The sequence below is a fragment of the Cupressus sempervirens genome, chromosome 3 (genome assembly GCF_028749045.1).
Source record: "Cupressus sempervirens isolate cs-2001-9-10 chromosome 3, ASM2874904v1, whole genome shotgun sequence".
Lineage (NCBI taxonomy): Eukaryota > Viridiplantae > Streptophyta > Pinopsida > Cupressales > Cupressaceae > Cupressus > Cupressus sempervirens.
In genome coordinates, this window is record NC_143120.1 from 881,943,160 (window position 1) to 881,961,723 (window position 18,564).

Genomic DNA, 18,564 nt, shown 5'->3' on the forward strand with positions numbered 1-18,564 from the left:
TCTCTCTCTCTCTCTCTCTCTCTCTATAATGTAGGAGCATCCTAGGGTAGTTGGCAATCCTACAAGGTGAAGTGGTATTGGCCTTGGAGTTGTAGAATTCAGTTATAGAAGGATTGGTGTCTAGTCTTTACTACGTAGTTCTTGGGTGTAGTGTTGGCCAAGGAGCTCGGTCACTGAAGGGGCTCGATTGTTGAAGGTTTTCTCGGTATCTACATTGTTGCTCAATGTACACTATGTTTCTTGACATGTGAGGAACTTGGCAATGCTTGTTAATTTATTGACACTCTACAGTATGGCTTATGGGATGGAATTCTTGCAAATTTGCTTGATCGAGTTGGAGCATTTAATGCATGTTACATGAGATCATGATGTGGAGTGATCATGGGAATTTGTGTGGACCTATTTAGGTCTTGGTTATTTTTTGTGTGTATTTAATAAGTATTATAAGCCTCTTAAGGCATTTGGTATTTAATATTTGTTGAAGGCTGACTTTTGGCTCAACATTTATTTAATGTAAGGGTTAATTTAATTTGTAACTTACTAGGCTGACTTGTGGCTTAGTTGAATATAACTAACGAGGTCTTGTGGAATCTTAAGTAATAATCATCCATCTTAGAGAAGAGGATGTGGAGGAGGAGCGAATTTTGTGAAGAGTTACTAGTTGTGGATGGGAAACAAGGAGATGACTTGGTGGCTTGTGAGCACAAGTTTAGATCTTGCTTGGAGGTTTCTACCAAAGTGTTGTGGTGCTACATATCTAGACTAGTTAGGGTTTGGATTGGATCTTGAGGATCTTGCAGAACTATTACTTTCTTTGTATTTGGCCATAACCAAGAAGGCCTTACAGCCGAGAACATTGCATGTGTATTCAATTATTTTATGAATAAAGAGTTGTGTTTGGTATCATATCTTATTTTTTGTGTTGTGTGATTATTTTTTGGGGGCTAGGACATCTCCCACCTTTCACTGTGTTAGGTGGTCTCAGAGTGAAGGTTTTCCTGAGCGGTAGATAGATCATCGAAGTTGAGGCAGTTTGCACCAGGACTTGGGGTGAAGATCATCATAGCGAGGATCTGGTTGATCTTGTGGATTCATTTCCTTGGTTTTGCAAAGATCTTGGAAGATGCGTCCAAGATAATTAGACCCTAGGGTGATTGAAGATCTCTATGATGTTGTGGAAGTGAGGATCTTAGAGAAGATTGAAGTAGAATTTAGATTTGAGATGACATTGATGAAGAGTGATAAGATCACTGAGATCATAAGTACTATAGGTGGTATACCCTGACATATGAGTACCAAAGATGGTTATGAGGAAGTTGCTAAAGACTTTGAGGTTGTTGGATTAGGTAGAACTGGATCGAGTTGAGAGACCTATGGGAAGTAGGGCTAGTCAATTTGATAGAACTGGATATCAGTTGAAGTTGAAGCATAAGATGGAGGTTTCTAAATTCTTAGGTACTTTGAATCCTAAAGACTTGATTGATTGGATTGAAAAATTGGAAGAATACTTTGAGCTAGAGGATATTGGAGATCTGCTCAGAGCGAGGTTGGCACAGACTAAGTTGAAGGGACATGTTGCTCTTTGGTGGAAGGAATTGCAAAGAGATAAAGAAGAGGAAGGTGAAATGAAGATCACTCATTGGAGATTGGTGGTGACTAAACTGAAGGCCAATTTCATTCTTATTGATTATGAACTTGAGTTGTTTAAGAGATTGCAGAATCTGAAGCAAAAGGGTATGTTTGTGAAGGATTATACTGAGGAGTTCTACAAGCTGACTATTTAGTTTAGACATAGTGAATTGTCTAAGGAGAAGGTAGCTTGGTACATTAATAGTTTGAAATTCAATATTTAGGATGAGGTTGGTATGCTAAATATTGATTTGGTTAAGAATATTTATCAATATGGTTTAAGAGAAGAAGAAAATTTGGAGAGGAGACATCAAGGTAATCCTCAATGGAAGGAAAAGAAGGATCACTTGGTGAAGAATAAACAAATTGCTGAAGATGAACAAAAACTTGTTGATCAGAAGAGAATGACAGTAGAGGTGAGTTTAAGGGTACTTGTTATAGATGTGGTGAAGAAGGACATCAAGATTATGAATGTTTGCAGAAGGCTAGTGACAAAGGATTTTTTGTGAATGAGATTGAAAACCATATCCATGAACCTAAGCAGGGAGAGAGTTTGTTGGCTTGGTGAGTATTGTTCAGTAAGAAGACATTGGGACCTTGTCAAAGGAGTAATTTGTTCAGGACTTGTTGTAAGCCTGGAGGTAAAGTTTGTAATGTGATTCTCATAATCTTATTCAATTTTTAAAATTTTATGACTGGTCACTACTATTTTTGCTAGCAGTCTTTTTATTTTTAAGTTAACAAATTTAGTAAAAGAATGTGAGCAGTTGATGTATCTATGGACCATGAGAGCATGGCTAACATGTAAATAGTTCATGTATCTAACGACCATGGAAAAGTGGCTGACATGTAGTTTCACCTTTTGCATCCATGCATGTTATTCTTTGGTGTTATTTCTACTTAAACTATACCTTAAATTGTATTGTTCCATTATAGTGCATTCTCATGCATTCCCTTTTTCAGTTGTTGAACATGGTCAAGCTTGAGAAGCTAGCATGTTATTTATTATTTTGGATTCTTCTATTTAACTCCTAAAAGATCATACACCTTAAATAGTTGTTCTAAGTTTTTTATGTTTGAATTTTTTTACTAAAAAATAATAATGTTAGCAGATTGCTTTTAGGCCTTTGAACGCCCATTTCTTATCAATATACCCTGGCATTTTCTCTACAAGATTGATTTAATATGTTTGTATTGATTGTCAATTACAATTCACAAATATCATCTAGAATATTGACTATAATAGAGGACAATCCAAAGAAAATTATACCCAAAGTTCATTTATTTTAGGTACTTTGGCCTTCATGATGGGTACCATATTGAGGATGATTGTTGGTGCAGGAGCACCTAAAGGCAATGAGTGAGTTTAGCTAGGAAATGTGTGTGTGTGTGTGTGTGTGTGTGTGTGAGAGAGAGAGAGAGAGAGAGAGAGAGAGAGAGAGAGAGAGAGGGTGTAATAAGTCCCTTGAGGCAACACACCTAGTTAGGGTGAGCCTAAAAAGACATTCGAATAAGTTTGGAGCACTGTTAGATTATTTACATAGCCTTTTGTGCCTTATAGGACTAGTTTTCTAGGTAAGTCAGTGTTGGTCAATGTTGAGTCAAATAAGTTGACCATGGGCTTGGGATACCATATCTAGTTAAGTTTCATCTAAGAACAAGGTTTGAAGTCATTTGATGTGGTTTGGGTAAACAAGGTAAAAGTTGCTCAAAATGCACACAAAATTACAAAGTTGCAAGTTAGCAATTTTGATAGCTTTTTGCACAAATTGTCAAATCACATAAGAATGGAATGAAACTAGTTGGAAGGGGTCTAGGTGAGGCAAAGCTATGGCAGGGGCCACCAATGGAGCTGCTGGCGGACCGCCAGCGGTAACTGCTAGTGGTGGCTGCTAGCGGTAACTACTAGCAGTTCCGTCGCGGTTTGCTAACTTTCGTAACTAAAAAATGTACAAAAATTTTAATGATTTTTTAAATTTTCTACCTTGGAGTGTGTGCCAAGGGTCATACGGGCCTGCTCGCAAAAAAATATTTGCTTCCCAGATCAACGTTGTCCAAATCGGACAAATTTTAAATCAAAACGAGGGTTTTGACGCCTTCTGAATCTATCTGTGAGGTTTGTTTGGCCTCAAACTGCTCTAAAAATTAGTGACCCCGTATTTTCTCAGAAAAACTCGAAAAAACACCAGATCTGATTTGCCAAACTCTTGTTCTCCCTTTTTCTTGAAACACCAAACAAGCTACAGTAGATCTAGCTCTAATACCATGTAGGATTTGAGCAAATACACCAATCAAATACATGAAGCCCAAGAAAACCTACATGCAGAAAACCTATCACGGAGAAGAAAAAGACAAGAAGAGGCAAGGGTTTGATTTGAAAACAGAAAAATTGTTTTCAGATGAAGAAAAATATTATTCAACGAATTCAATAAATTACAAACAAATCCATCCTTATAAAGGAGATTGAAACCTGAAAAGGGTAACCTAAAGCCTAAAAAAGCTAGGGTTGCACATTATAATTAATAAAATATTAATTATATACACCTACAAGATAGCTTAAGCAAACTAGAGTAATAGGCAACTTATTTAATTAAATCAAAGTAATATAATTAATAAGTGAAAACAACTAATTACACTAACAAAAGTAGGGCTAAGTGTTATTTGCAGTTAATATAAGTAGTTAGGGGCTGTGTAAATATGGCCAAAGGGAATTTTTTCTATAGCAGTCACACAATGGCTGCAGAAGCCATTTTTCAATGACCAGATAATTGCTACATAAGTTATTTCATAGCAGTTGCACAATTGTTGCATAAGTGTTTTGTAGTAGTTATTGTAGTTGTTGAAGATGTTGTATTTTAGTAGTTTTGTACAAGTTACAATATAGCTTGAGCAAAACAACATTCTTGGTATGAGTGGTACTAGATAAGTGAGGGTCTGTAGGACACATACATTCTATTTTGTATTAACTTCTCATGGATATGCAGTTCAATGTTGCAGCAACTCTAAAGCCATTTGGTATATTAATGAATACAATAAGCCTATAGAGAAGGTGGGAAACTTGAATTTTGGTATGGGTATTTTGAGGGAATATGTTTGATAGGTACCTCTAAACATCATAGAGAAGGGGTCTTGCAGGAGCACCTACGATAGGATCAACATTTGGCACAAATAGTATACTTTTCATATATGGTGGTTACTTCCATTGGCTTTAAACCTACTTGGGTGTCATCATTAGGTTGAGTAGTATAACATTTACATCTTTGTCGTGGGACTTGGAAGTGAATACAACAATTCTATCTTTGTTGTTGTACTTGAAGCTTCACAACTGTTGTGTTCAATTGATAAAAACATGTGAGTTATTGTGTTATTGTGCTAAAGTTTCTTGTTCACTTTTTGCGTGTATTTGAGAAATTGAGAAATACTGCTACTAGAAAGAAAATAAATCATGACTAGGTTTAAACCATTTGTCTTGGATAGGCCATAAATCTTTTAGAACCATAACTAGATTAGACTGTCTAAGAAAACAAATCTTGACATTACATTGATCTAGACCTTTTAAGAATCCTATAAAGACACAGTGAACTAAAGTAGTAGCAATATAAATCTTGAAGAAGGCTTTTGAGATGAAATATACAAAAAGACATTTTATAAGTACTTAAGAAGATGAAATATTGTATTTTCCTTGCTTATATTTTTCTAGTATATTGTGCTTTTCTTGATTTTTTTCTATGTTTTTGTAAGGTTCCTAGATTTACAAGGACATGTTTGCGATGAACAAGATAATCACAGTGAGGATGTTTTGTGAAATCAAGGTTGTGTAAAATTGTGAGTATATAATCAAAGAGATAGGGAAAAATGAAAAAGGAGTAGGGCATTTGTACAATTAGGTGTAAGGAAATAAATATTTTCAATTTTCAATTTTTTAAAAAAAAAAATTGGCAGATGTTCTTGTGCAACATTTGTTAACTGCAAATGACAAAGCATTGTACAACATCATTTAAGTTGTTCAAGATCAAAGGAAGAGTTTTGTCAAGAAAAATTTCAAATAGTCCAGAATTTCTTAAAGCCTTTGGAACAAAAATATTTCGTACATATCATACAATCATAATATTGACTATGAATATCATGTGGAGATTACAATGACCAATAATGAGGTCATGTCTCAAGTAGGACATGACTTCAGATTTGGTAAGACGCTTCTCCAATAATTTCAATTTTGTTTTAATCCATATTTCAAAATAAAAGTACCTCATGCAAGGCTAGAATGTTTTGGGTTTACAAATAATTACTAGTTATTTGGCAAGGTTTGTTTAGATTTTGAATTCAAGAGGGAAATTAATTTAGTCTGGTCAAATAGCTAATGATCTTAGCCTATAAGATTAGATGAAAATGTTTCAACATTGTTATGAAGTTTTTGGTATTTCGGCTTTGTATTATTTCATGCTCGCATCTCCATGAGAATATTTTAAATGGTTTGAGATGAAGCAATGAGTGGTTTCCACCAAGGGTAAATATAGTTTTCACATTTAGTCTTGGTTATTGCAGCAACCACCTTGACTGCATTCCTTTTTCCACAACTGTCATTCTGGGGTGGATATTGAAAAATTGTACATTGTAAGCTTTGATCATAACCTTATATTTTATTGCATGAATATTTAATAATAGTAAATTAAAATTATTATAATTTAGAGATATTAGATATTTGAGTGAGTTTGTCATTCCATCCATTTTTTATCTATAAGTCATTTTCTATGTGTAACTATTGTACCACTATTGTATTCTCTTTCTTTTCAATAATGTTTGAGGATTAGAGTTTGTTAATAAACACAAGAGTAATAGAGCAGGTGTGTTTTGTACTATGTTTCATTGACAATCCACGAAATTTCTATTTCTATCTCGTTTGTTATTTTCCAATGTAAAACTATTAAGTTAATAATTAATTTAATAATTCAATATCTAAAAATACTTGTTAAATTAAGTTTGCTTGAACTGAATTCATTGTTTATCAATTGAATTTTTTTATTGTTTTGCAAATCAAAGTTACTATCAACATGTTTAACCTTTCGTATTTAATTTTTTTTTATCACAAATTATTATGTTGAGTAATATTATACTTTTGAGGTAAGAGTCTACAACACAATGGTAAATTGTGAGCCTCTTAAATGAGAATATTATAGACTAAGAAAAAATTAAAAAATTATATTTCTACTTTATTTAGAAAGACTATATATGAAGCTCTTGTTCTTTTAGCTATTTGCAAGGCATAGATCTATCTTTCATTTTTCACAAAAGAGACTCAAACTTTAGAACTACTACTTTGTAATCGTATGAGAATGTTGAATGCTGAAAAAAACTTATTATGTCAAAGAATTTAATCCCACATGCGAATATGACGACAAAGAATATTTAAGAGACGACATCAAAGGAAAGACAAACATCCTAATCGCTCAATTGAGATCCGGTTCCCACCATTTGAGATGTGAAACTGGTAGATGGAAGGTCCCTAAGAAAGAGTGGGAGGATAGCATACGAAGACATTCATAGCGTCCACAAAGAAACATTAAAAATGAACAATATAAAAGACTTTTTCGAAGGACCAAGACTCCTCAAGGGGGTCATTTTACTTATGCAGATTCACAACAAAAAAGACACGCTGGAGAAATCACATCAGACTGACTAGGAGTTTTATGTGGGTCTCTAGAGTTATGGCCTCATGAACGTCATTAAAAATCTTCCATTCATTCATTACAGGCCAGCAACTCTGCCTCTATTTAACTCTTTAAATTAAGACAAGCCAGCAACTCAAGGCTCTGGCGGATGTTTTTCTCTGTGCACACGGGAAGCCGTTACACTGCACATTTCCAGTGGCTGATGTTCCAATACTGCAATGGCGTTCTCTTTTAATTTGTGGGATCCCACACTCACAAAATTTGCTGGAAAGTTAATATCACTTTCGGTGGCTGATCACAATCTCTCCCAATTCCTGGGCGCAACCAGTCATAAGGAAGTGCTGCGCCAGGACATGAGCTCTTACGCTCGCTCATTCCTTCTTTTCACAAGCAGATACATCGATTACTCCACATGTGTCCTGCCGGGAAGCCCATATCCCCAATTGGGAATTATACCGAGTTCTATCGCCTGTAACAACGGAGGGATTTGGTATTCACCAAACTGGATCACCTCATTAAAAATTGAAACGTTGGAGGCAACGGCGGAGATCGCGGCGTGAGAAATCAATGGGGTCTGAGAGCGCTGGTGCAGCAACCACGTTGCTGGAAATGTCTGAGAATGAGTTATGATGCCAGAGCAGAAGGGGAAATATATAGGGTTGTATCGGTGGCCATGGAGAGGAAGAAATTCTCTGCATTGGTAATTGCAGGCCTGAAATTGATGGAAATGTGGATGGATTTAGCGGCTGCTGGTTGTGCGCTTTTAGCGAATTGTTGGAACATGGTTTGCCCTAAATCGCAAGTCATGGAAAATGAATCTGCCCTCGTCAACAGCAACCCTGGTCCGGCAAATGACAAAGATCGATCGGATGAAAGTATAAGACAGCAAGAGATTCTCCATCAAAGTCATTTTGAGGATCTTGTAGATTGCAATGTCGGCAAATTTGGGTTTCGGAGAAGATGTGTGTCTTCGCAAAGAGGACCCTCTGCGTTTAGGGGAAAAGCAAGGGTTTTAAGGGCGGCTATTAGCAAGCCTATGTCTTCCCTCGAAAGCTGTCTCTATAGTTATGAAATTGACAGTAGTAGTTGCATCTCGTGCGGAGGGCAAAGGCAAAAGCCTCTTCTTGTTAATGATGGGAGTAAAATCATGGGAGCGGAGATTTCTCCTCTGCTGCTTTCATTTCCTGTTACAAATTGTCTACTGCCTTCTCACAATGACATAAACAGTGATGGGCATGGGTCTGTACCCGTAACTGAACTTCCTTCGCCAATAGAATGCAGCCAAAGTTCAAGGAATGCAGGTATGATTAATTGTAATTCCTCTTTTAGCTTCAGAATTGTTTCCTTTATTAAGGTTGTTTTACTTACAATATTTATATTTCACAGATGCATGTGTAGGCTATCGTTTGGTTTGTTTTGGAGTTGGCATTGGCATAATGTCCACAATCATGTCAAGCAAGAGTGAAATGGAGATGCTTACATGTTTGATAAAACAAAAAGAAGAAAGGGTTGAGGAACTGGAGGGAGAACTAGAAATGCAAGCTTCATGCACCGTGAAAGACGTATCTGATGAAGCTCTTAATGGTTTAGAAACTTGGCAACAGACTGTTGCTTGTCTTGATGCATTGTCTACTGAGGCGTGTGTGATTGAGAAAACTCCAGGTAAAACCCCCGACAAAAAAATGTAGAACGTGACCAGTGTTGAAGCAGAGCTTGAAGCCGAGTTGGAGAAACTTGGATTCAACTTGCATTCTCTTAGCCACCAGAGAAGATTTCTTAGAATCAATGAGGTTAGCTTTTAGAAATTCAACTGCTCTCTTTTTTTCTGTTTCGGATAGATATTAAAGCCATGCTGCCCATGTTGACTTTGTGCACACAGCACAACTTCTCTGTTTGAATTGTTTTGATAGGAGTCACTTTGATTCTGGTCATCTTATCTCTGGAGCACAATGCTTTCGTTTACTTGGCACTTGGATGTGTATAAGTTTTTAAAAGTTATCACCAGAGTAATGGCTTGACATGCATTGCCAAAGTATAAGACTCACAACATGCTAATGTTTCGAATTGATGACAAGCAAAATGAAATGATACTTTCAGTCACAATATACCTATATAGCTAGAGCCTAGAGGATACGTTCAGCATAACTAGATAGACGATAAATTAGAAGATGCCTTGTACCCTTTTACATACATTGACTCAAGTGCTGATTGGTTATGCTTGTTATCTAAACATATCTATAAAGCAGTTTCAGTTTTTTCAGTATCATGTTTACGATCTTCCAATGGTGTTTTATGATCACGCAGCATAACCCTGAGAATTTCAATCGTGTGGCAGATTGACTCAGATTGCAGTGCTGATGTTGTCAGTGGACAACTGAGAGAGGATGGGTTTACGTGTAATGCAGAATCAGAGGAAGATAATAATTCTTCAAGAGATGAAGAATTTAATACAGAAAACTTCTGTGTTTCACCAAGGGATTTGGAAAGACGGTTGCACGAGGTTATAATATCAAGGCTTCAAGATCGCATTGCAGAGCTTGAAACTCAACTTGAGGGGAGTCAAACTAAATTGCATGCGATCAAATCAGCTCTGAAGCAATCAAATGAGTCGAATCAAACATCTTAATCATTAAATGCAGGTATTTATAAGCCTATTAGGTTTTGCTTGGAACTTTTTTCTTTATGAATTTTAGGACTCTCACCCACTGATCATGCCTCTGTTACTTGCATTGAAATGGATTTTGCTGGCATTCCTATTATTGATGTCGAATTTGATAAATGTATGTCAGATTTGCGTATAGATTTTGGACTGGATTCAGAGGAAGTAGGATCTGTCTCCTCTTTTTTGGAACACCCTGATGATTTGAGGTACACATTGACCTTTTCATTTCAGCATTGTGTAGAATAGAAAATTCGTTGTAATTTGTTAGTAGTAATTTTTGTTTTATCTCGCCTTTCAGATTTTAAGATTTTCAATTGGCCACTAAAATGAAAGTCAATGTTAACATTCATTATTACCAATGTTTTCATTTTAAATTTAGACAGTAAATGATTAACAGAAAATCAAAGTTGTGGAAATACAATTCAAACTGTCACCACTGAACCTTATAGTCATCTCTCCAAAGGTATTGGAGTTTCACAAAAGGGACATGAACATTCATGTTAAGAAAACAAAAATGTTTATATGTTTTTTTTTATACAATTCCTTTCATTTCTATGATAATGTTTGTTTTGATTATGATAATAAATTTAGTTGTCTCTAATTCTCTCTTTGTTTTGCAAAACTATTTCAGCTGCTGTAAAGGTCAAGAATGCTGCAAACACCAGCACAAACAAGAACACTTCTGATCCCAAAAGAGAAAGTTGCCCTTATTCAAAGTGATATGTTCGTTCCTAAATGCTAGTTGGGTTCTGTTACAAAATTTGCATTGCATTGAGTGTATGTGAAAAGTAACTAGTATGTGAACAGTAACTAAACGAAACTCAAAATTTCAGGTGGTAGTATTAGGGTTGTCGCTGATGAGGAGAATGTACCAACACTATGAGGGAGTACAAAATGTCCAAAAAAATCTCAATGGGGAGACCAGTGAGTGGAATGTCTCCTATCTATGCTAATTGTACATCAAGTAAGGGGTGGGAATTCCATTTCTGCAAGGCTACATTGCTCAAATATCATGGCTTCCTGTTGTTTGTATCAACATCAATACTGAAAGAAAAAAATTCCTTATTTGGTTTTTTTTTTTTTTTGTTGCAGTTATTTGATCTTTCGAAAAGCCATACATATTTTTTTTGGCTGTCATAAAAGAGTTTACTCTGTATCATCTGCAGATGCTGATTATGGAATGCCTCATCTCATTTCATAAAATATTTTCTTAATCTTTGCACTGGTCTTGAGCAGGAGCTTTTCTCGCTTTCATTTGGCTTTAGCTTCTATTTTTTTCATTTTTCAAGGAAAAGAACTAATACTTGTTTCCTTTTGTATGGTGTTGAAGTGATTTTCTCATTTCAGTTAGTAAGAATGTTGAGAAAGAACTTCTATGAAACTTACAAGTATTAGTATATATATTACATTGTTAATAAATTTATTATATTGATTAAGCTAGACAGTTACAAAGAAGTCTGTGCATACTTAAATTGTTTAACTGATTTCTATCAGGTGCACAAACATTATAAATACCTATCAACTTTAAGGCTGCAAGTAATGAAGAAATCTTTGTGTATATAAATTGATTATAACTCTTCTTTTGTTTACATCTCCATAAAGAAATTGGAGTTTAGCAACAACTATTAAATTTTTAGTGGATGAATCAAAAGAAATAAAAGGATATTTGGCTATGGAGATTGTGGTTGACACATTATATAAATATCATGGTTTTAATTTTAATACTTGGAAAATGAAAATTTAAATGCAATCGATGAATAAAAATTAATGGGCAATAGGCACTAGAAAAGAATGTCCATCTATGATTCTCACTTGCACCACATAGACTTGCACAAAAACTCAAGTGAATTTTGGGAGGAATTGAATAAGTTATTTGGAACAAAAGCGCCTAATGCACAAATTTCTTTAACTACTTCGACTATATAGATTTCAAATGGAAGATAAAATTACAATGACAAATGACATAAGTAATTTGAGGTATATTATTGTTGCTTTTACACTTGGCCAAACTACTTCTCATAAGTTAGAAGATACATTTCAACACTTTTAGCAAAAGAAACAAGTTATCAAATACAAATGATTCATAAGGTGTTTCTCAAGTTGAAAAAAACTTATGTGCTCAAACACATAACAAAATATCAAACATGAGAAAAGAGGAAATCATGTGTTATAACAATTAGAAAAAATGGTCACATATTTTGGTCTTGCAAAATCCATGCTAGAGATGTTCTTAATGGAAACATGAAAGATGAAGGTAATGTTACTTGTGTTGAAAATGAGGACTTGTCAAATGATGAAGCCATTAGCTATGATTTTTTAAGTGACCTTGGAGAAGTATTATAAACCTTCATTCAATTGGAGGTTGGAGGCACAATACGATGGAGGATTTAATCATCTCAACTTAGCTTCTCACTCTGAGGTGATATTTTGTTTGAGAAGCATTTTAGGTCTTCTGGTTTTTTGTTTATTCCTTCCAATGCTGACATTCTTTAAGGTACATGTATTGTGAAGTTTGATTTGTGGAGGCAAGTAAGGGGTTTTGTGTAGAGTTCAATATGGCAAGGTTGTGATTCGGGAGTTATGGAGGGAGAACTTGGGATTCTTAGATAGGGGCTACACCTTTACAAGGGTTATGAGATAACTTGATGAAACTCTGCTTGATTTAGGACTTGTTTCTCAAGTGAAGATTTTTACAAAATGTGTATACATCTTGTATTCAACAAATTTTAAAATGTAGATCTTAAAGGAGGTTTCTCAATAGATAATACAATTGCACGAACAATGTAATAAAGGGGTGATTGTTAGTATATTTAGTGCATTGTTATCAAATTTATTACATTGATTAGGTTAGATGGTTACAAAGTGGTTTGTGCACAGTTAAATTGTTTAACTGATTTCTGTTAGAATCTGATAAGATTAATAACCCAGAAAACTAGTGCAAAGAATAAATATCTAAACTATGAATGCAAATGATACAAAATCAAAATAGCATCATAGAGTTAGTCTCCAAGAGAGTAATGCAAATGCTGGAAGCAAAATAGCATTAAGAGGATGCAAAAACAAGAGATGCAAATACAAGCCAGGTAGCATGCTTATATAGGCTAGGAAGAGGGAGGAGGTGGCAACACCAACCAATGAGGAGTAACCATCTATCGGACTAAAGATAGCAAAGTATCTTCCCAAGATAGCTAATGGATGCTCACATGTAGGAAGGTGACACCTCACAACCATTCACCTAATAAGACATGCTTTATTAACTTAAGTGAGATTATTAAAAGTGTAGGAAAAACCTAGCAAAATAGGAAAAATAAAAAATTACACTAACAATTTCTATCAGGTGCACAAACATTATAAATACCTATGAAATGTAATATAAAATACACTGAAATAAAAGAACGTCTGATTTATTTTGATAACAAGTATAACTAGGTTTAGTATTGACATTTATCTTTTTAAACTTAGAAAATCAAAGGAGACCATCGCTACACATTCTTGGGCTCATAGAAGAACATGAGAATCATCAAATTCATTCCCATTGCATTGGATAAAGATAAGATAGGATGTTTTTGGCCTATCTTTTAAATAAATAGTGCATATTAACTAAGAATCCTGCAAAAATACTAAGAAGTTGTAGTTAGCTTTTATAGTTGAAAAGACAAGTTTTTTAAGGGCATATTCAATATAACTCTATATTAACTTACCTCTGCTCAAGAGACTATTGAATAGGCTATCTGATCTAAAATATATATTCTTGAATGTAGATCTTGATATGAATGATGATAGTGTTCACTAGAATTGCTTCACATAATGTATCGGTGCAACATTGGTCCAAGGTCTAAGCCAATTGTCAAGAATCTCTTCTACAAGTCATGAGTAAAACTTCACGTGAAATGACTAGTTCTCATCCTCAATCCTCATAGAGCTTGACATGAATGATGATAGTGTGCATTAGAATAGCTTCACATATTGTATTGGTGCAACATTGGTCCAAGGCCTAGGCCAACTGTCAAGAATCTCTTCTACAAGTCATGAGTAAACCTTTAAGTCAAATGACTGATTCTCATCCTCAATCCCTCTTCAAAGATTAATTTGGTAAAGCCATCTTCTTTCCATGTTATTGTGTCATCACAACATGATGCAAGAGTATCGTTGGAAATCTTGCATCAACAAAAAATATTATCCGTTTCCTATTCATTTGGACAATTTCATATTGTTTTAGCTTATGATTGGTCTAGTTGGCTGATTTTTTATGTGATCCTTATGGCATGGTCAAGGTGTTGTACACATCTTATTTCTAGGTTTGTATGTTGATTTGATGTTTCTAGATAAAGTTAGCTTATGATTGGTCTAGTTGGCCGATTTTTTATGTGATCCTTATGGCATGGTCAAGGTGTTGTACACATCTTATTTCTAGGTTTGTATGTTGATTTGATGTTTCTAGATAAAGTTATCTCTAAATTGGTCTAATCCTTTGTGGCTTTCTTATTCTAACGATCAGGTTGGTGTAATGTAGCTTGCAACGACACATGATTCATGATATATGATGTGCATTGACACATTGTTCTACGTTGATACATGTTTCATCGACCCTCTTGTATGTTTGCGCGACTTGATGTATTCATTTGGGGGTGTTCTTATTATTTGGTTTGTGACCTATGTATTTGTAATATGTTTTCTTTGTCTTCGAAATTAATTATCAAATAAGCCTACTTGTGGCTAGTGATCTTGTGTATAAGTAAGGTAGTTGTTCTAGATAAAGTACTATTAGGTAAATAGGAAGTATAACACTAAGCGCAGTAAAAGTGATAAATTACCTAAAGGTAGTCTAGAAGCAATTAGAAGGTTAGGTTTGTTGAAGGTGTCATAATTGAGGCATGTATACTGAAAATGGTGATGTAATAACTACATTTACAAGCCAACTTGATTATAATCGAGTGATTAATCCATTTCGTGTTCATTATTTCTAAGTTTGTTTGTGCATTTATTTTGTTTCTTATCTTTACTGCAAGTTTAGACATCTCCCTTCGAGATTCTTTGATCTTGGCTATATCAAGTGGTATCAAAGCAGGTTGTGGTTGTTTATACATCATAACAAATCAGCACTTGGGATCTCATGTCTTGACTTGCATGTCTAGTTGTTGTGAAGTGATAGAAGTTGACACTATGATCTGCATCAACCAAAGGCCAATGCAAGGTAGCAAGGAATTGATTGGAATATTGGAAGATTGAGATCATACTTTTGAACTTGGTACTGGGGTTACAGATATCTACAATTGTGGAGGTTGCACAAGAAGGATTGGTTGGTTAGGAAGTTGATAAGTTTTTTGGTTAATGATAAAACTTAATAACTTGATGTGAATTGTTTGTGTTGGTAGATTTTCATATCGGATTTGGACAATCAAAACTTGTGATCAAATCATCAGACTAGTGGAATTGAATATTTACATTTTGATAAACATGTCGCCTAGATGAATGAATACTAGAAGACTAGAGCAAGTGATGGAGGATTTAAAAAGTGAGATAAGGAGTATTCAGAATGTGTTGACTAGGGCTAGTAGAAACCCTATGACTAAAGATCAATTTGAGAAAGGTGTCAAAGATCTAGAGAAAACTGATGTTTAGATTCTTGGTGAGGAGAAAATATTGTTGAGAGCTATGACAAAAATGGGTATGATTCATAGAATTGATGTTGCATACTTTTTTGCTTCTTTGAATCTAGAGGAATTGATAGATTGGATTAATGAATTAGAGGATTAATTTAAGCTTGAATATTTTAAGGATTCACATAAAGTTAGGTTAGTACATACTAAGTTGAAAGGTCATGTTTCCTTATGGTGGAAAGAATTGTAGAAAGATAGGGAAGATAATGGTGAACCAAAGATAACCAAATGGAGGGTTATGGTTTCTAGACTTAAGGCTAAGTTCATACTAGAGGATTGTGAGCTTAAGTTGTTTGAGAGGATACCAAATATTAAGAAAAAATATTTGACAGTTAGAGAATACACTAAGGAGTTCTATAGTTATGGACTTTATCTATTTTTAGTAAGAATACTTAGTGGTTTATATTATAATTATCTTTATACTATTTCCATGTGAACTATTGAAGCATAATGGATTCCTATAGCCAAGTAGTTTATTTTCATGTAGCCATATGATGTATGCATGTTCATGAGAGATGAAGTTTAATGAATGAATGCAAAGTGAAAATAGATGTATCTGCATATTTTATGCTCCTAACCCCTTGTAGGAACAAGTTAACAATGAGGAATGACCCAAAATAAATCTAGCACATCACATCAAGTTTTGGGACCAAGTCAATCAGTATGAAGAGAGATATAATGAAAAGATTGAAGAACTAGTTGATTCAACTACCTTTTTAGTTGGACCATTTATAATATTTTAATGAATAGTAAATCTAGGGTGTAGTTAACCTATATTGTCTCATGTGGATATGTTTAAGATTATTTTTTTCATTCTAGTTGAGAAACTTTCTCATTTTTGTTTCAATGTGTGTTGCCTTAAAATGAGAGCACACATCATTTAAGACCTTTTAGCTCCTACCCTTTAGTTATTTTATTGACAATGGATGCATTTGTGCTTAATTAACCCTTTGTCTTGCTCAATTTCATATTTTCTAGTTCCATCTATGTATTTTTCAAGGCCTCAAGGTCACTCCTCGAGATGACCTTGGTATAGCTCGACCCAATAGACATATATTGGTATAAGTTGACCAAGATTCAACCTATACCTTCCAATAAAAACAATACCTCCCATATTGACTTAGACTTGGGCTATTTTTGGTCATGGAGCCAGTTTTGTCTCGAAGAATTAATTTTGAAAACTAGGTGATCCCGTCATCTTGCTTTGTTTTTTAACCCAAAACTATTGTAAAAGGAAGTCTAGGAACCTCATTTCCACATTAAGATATATATATTCATGCATGATGGAAACTCAAGCAAGCATATTCAAGGCATTCATCAAGTTTCCAAGGCAGTTCTCAAGATTCAAGGATCCTTTATGAGCATTTCCTCTTCAAGATCTAGCATTGTGTTCATTATCAAGGGAGAAGATATGTATTGTGTCATTCATCTTCTTCATCCTTTGTGCACATATACATCCATGGCTCCATGATTTGGTATTAAATCCATTCCATTTGTGGAGATTTCCTATATCCTTCATTGAAGATTCAACATCAACAGCATTCAAGCTTTGCAAAATCCTTATTAACAAGGGTTTCATTGAGTAAGGTGAATATCTACATATTTTTTACTTCCTTAAATGCTTTACATTTTAAAGGTTAATTCATAAATAGGGGCTTGACCAAGGAAAATCCCTCCCCCAATAAGGTATTAGAATTGTTAATTTGGATCTAAAAACTATCAATCACAAGATTTTAGAAAAATTTGGGTCAACTTTATTTTTGTGCGCTAAGAACATGTTCATTAGCTTGTAAACCTATTGATGGACATCACCCAAATAAACACGTACTTGGAGATCTAGGATTTGTAGGGTTTTCTAGAAAGAAAAATAATCTGATCACAGATTTGTAGTCATATTTTCTGTAGCAATTGCTCATTCGAAGTTTTTAGAGCAAAAAGACACTTTCCCTTGTAAATTTTGAGGTGAATTGTATCTCTCCTTTTCTCATATCATAGATCTGTTTTAATTCTTAAACTAGACTAATTGTATATGTATAGCTCCTTGACCTATTTCTTCCTTGTCATTTAATCAATTAGATCAATTTACATTCATATTGCACATTTAAAGTTAATAAACATTGTGTGAAAGAGAAGTTGTTTGCATACTTCCTTAGTATAATTTAGGTCTAGTATTGGCATACCTTCGTCTTTTCTAATCTAACTTGAGTTATATTGAGAGTTATGTTTGGAAGCCCCTTTTTCTCTTGTATTGAATGGCTTAGGGTGAAATTGTTTAACTCACGAATTCATCTCATCTTGTTTACATTGTTAAATTTTATTTATGTCATTCCCCCAAACATTTTGGTGAACTCGATATTGCACACCTCTTTCTTACACTTCGAAGTTCAATTTTTATATCTTATGGAGTAAATTTCTTTCCTTTGTGCATCAATTTAATCTTCTTTTTCATTGTATGTCTAGACCTAGGTTATATTCACTCATCTCATATTGAAAAAGTTGTTTAAATCATTTTCCACCTCCACTCTATCCCCTTTGTAATATAACATCTTCCTTTAAAATATATTCCCTGTAAAAAGAACCAATTTAATATATGTGATATTGCTTTGTCCTCTCTTACATCACCTTATAAGGAACTATTGGAGCAAGAAGAAAATTTCAACCTTTCTCTCAATTCTCCTCCTCTTATTGGAGGAGAGTTGAGAATTTATGTTAACTCTTCTCCTAATATAAGCCTTATCTATTGGGATAATTTTTCTATGGATGATATTATACCTTCTTTCAATTGCTCTCTTTTTTCTTTTCGAATGTGCTTTCTTGATAGAGATATTCTTACCTTTGATGATTATGCTATTTGGAATGAAGCCATGGATGATGATATGGATTACTTTCTTCCTCGTGAAATAACCATAGTTCAAAAAGATGATATTATGGTTGACACCTCTTT

General features: G+C 34.4%; 1 protein-coding gene across 3 annotated transcripts in view; it reads left to right on the forward strand.

Annotated features, from left to right (window-relative positions):
- The first annotated feature begins 7,905 nt into the window (after positions 1 to 7,905).
- The window catches only part of LOC149569613 (uncharacterized), a 237,459-nt gene continuing 226,800 nt past the window's right edge, over positions 7,906 to 18,564 (forward strand). The window contains exons 1-5 of one of the 3 annotated variants that reach the window (XM_089822317.1): positions 7,906 to 8,599; positions 8,685 to 9,088; positions 9,634 to 9,937; positions 10,088 to 10,166; positions 10,358 to 10,404. In XM_089822317.1, the coding sequence (XP_089678443.1) occupies positions 7,918 to 8,599; positions 8,685 to 8,986 (984 nt within the window). In that variant the 5' untranslated portion in view covers positions 7,906 to 7,917 and the 3' untranslated portion in view covers positions 8,987 to 9,088; positions 9,634 to 9,937; positions 10,088 to 10,166; positions 10,358 to 10,404. Of the gene's footprint in view, positions 8,600 to 8,684; positions 9,089 to 9,633; positions 9,938 to 10,087; positions 10,167 to 10,357; positions 10,405 to 18,564 lie in introns of those variants that run through there. The other 2 variants (XM_089822320.1, XM_089822318.1) reach the window with 2 other exon arrangements.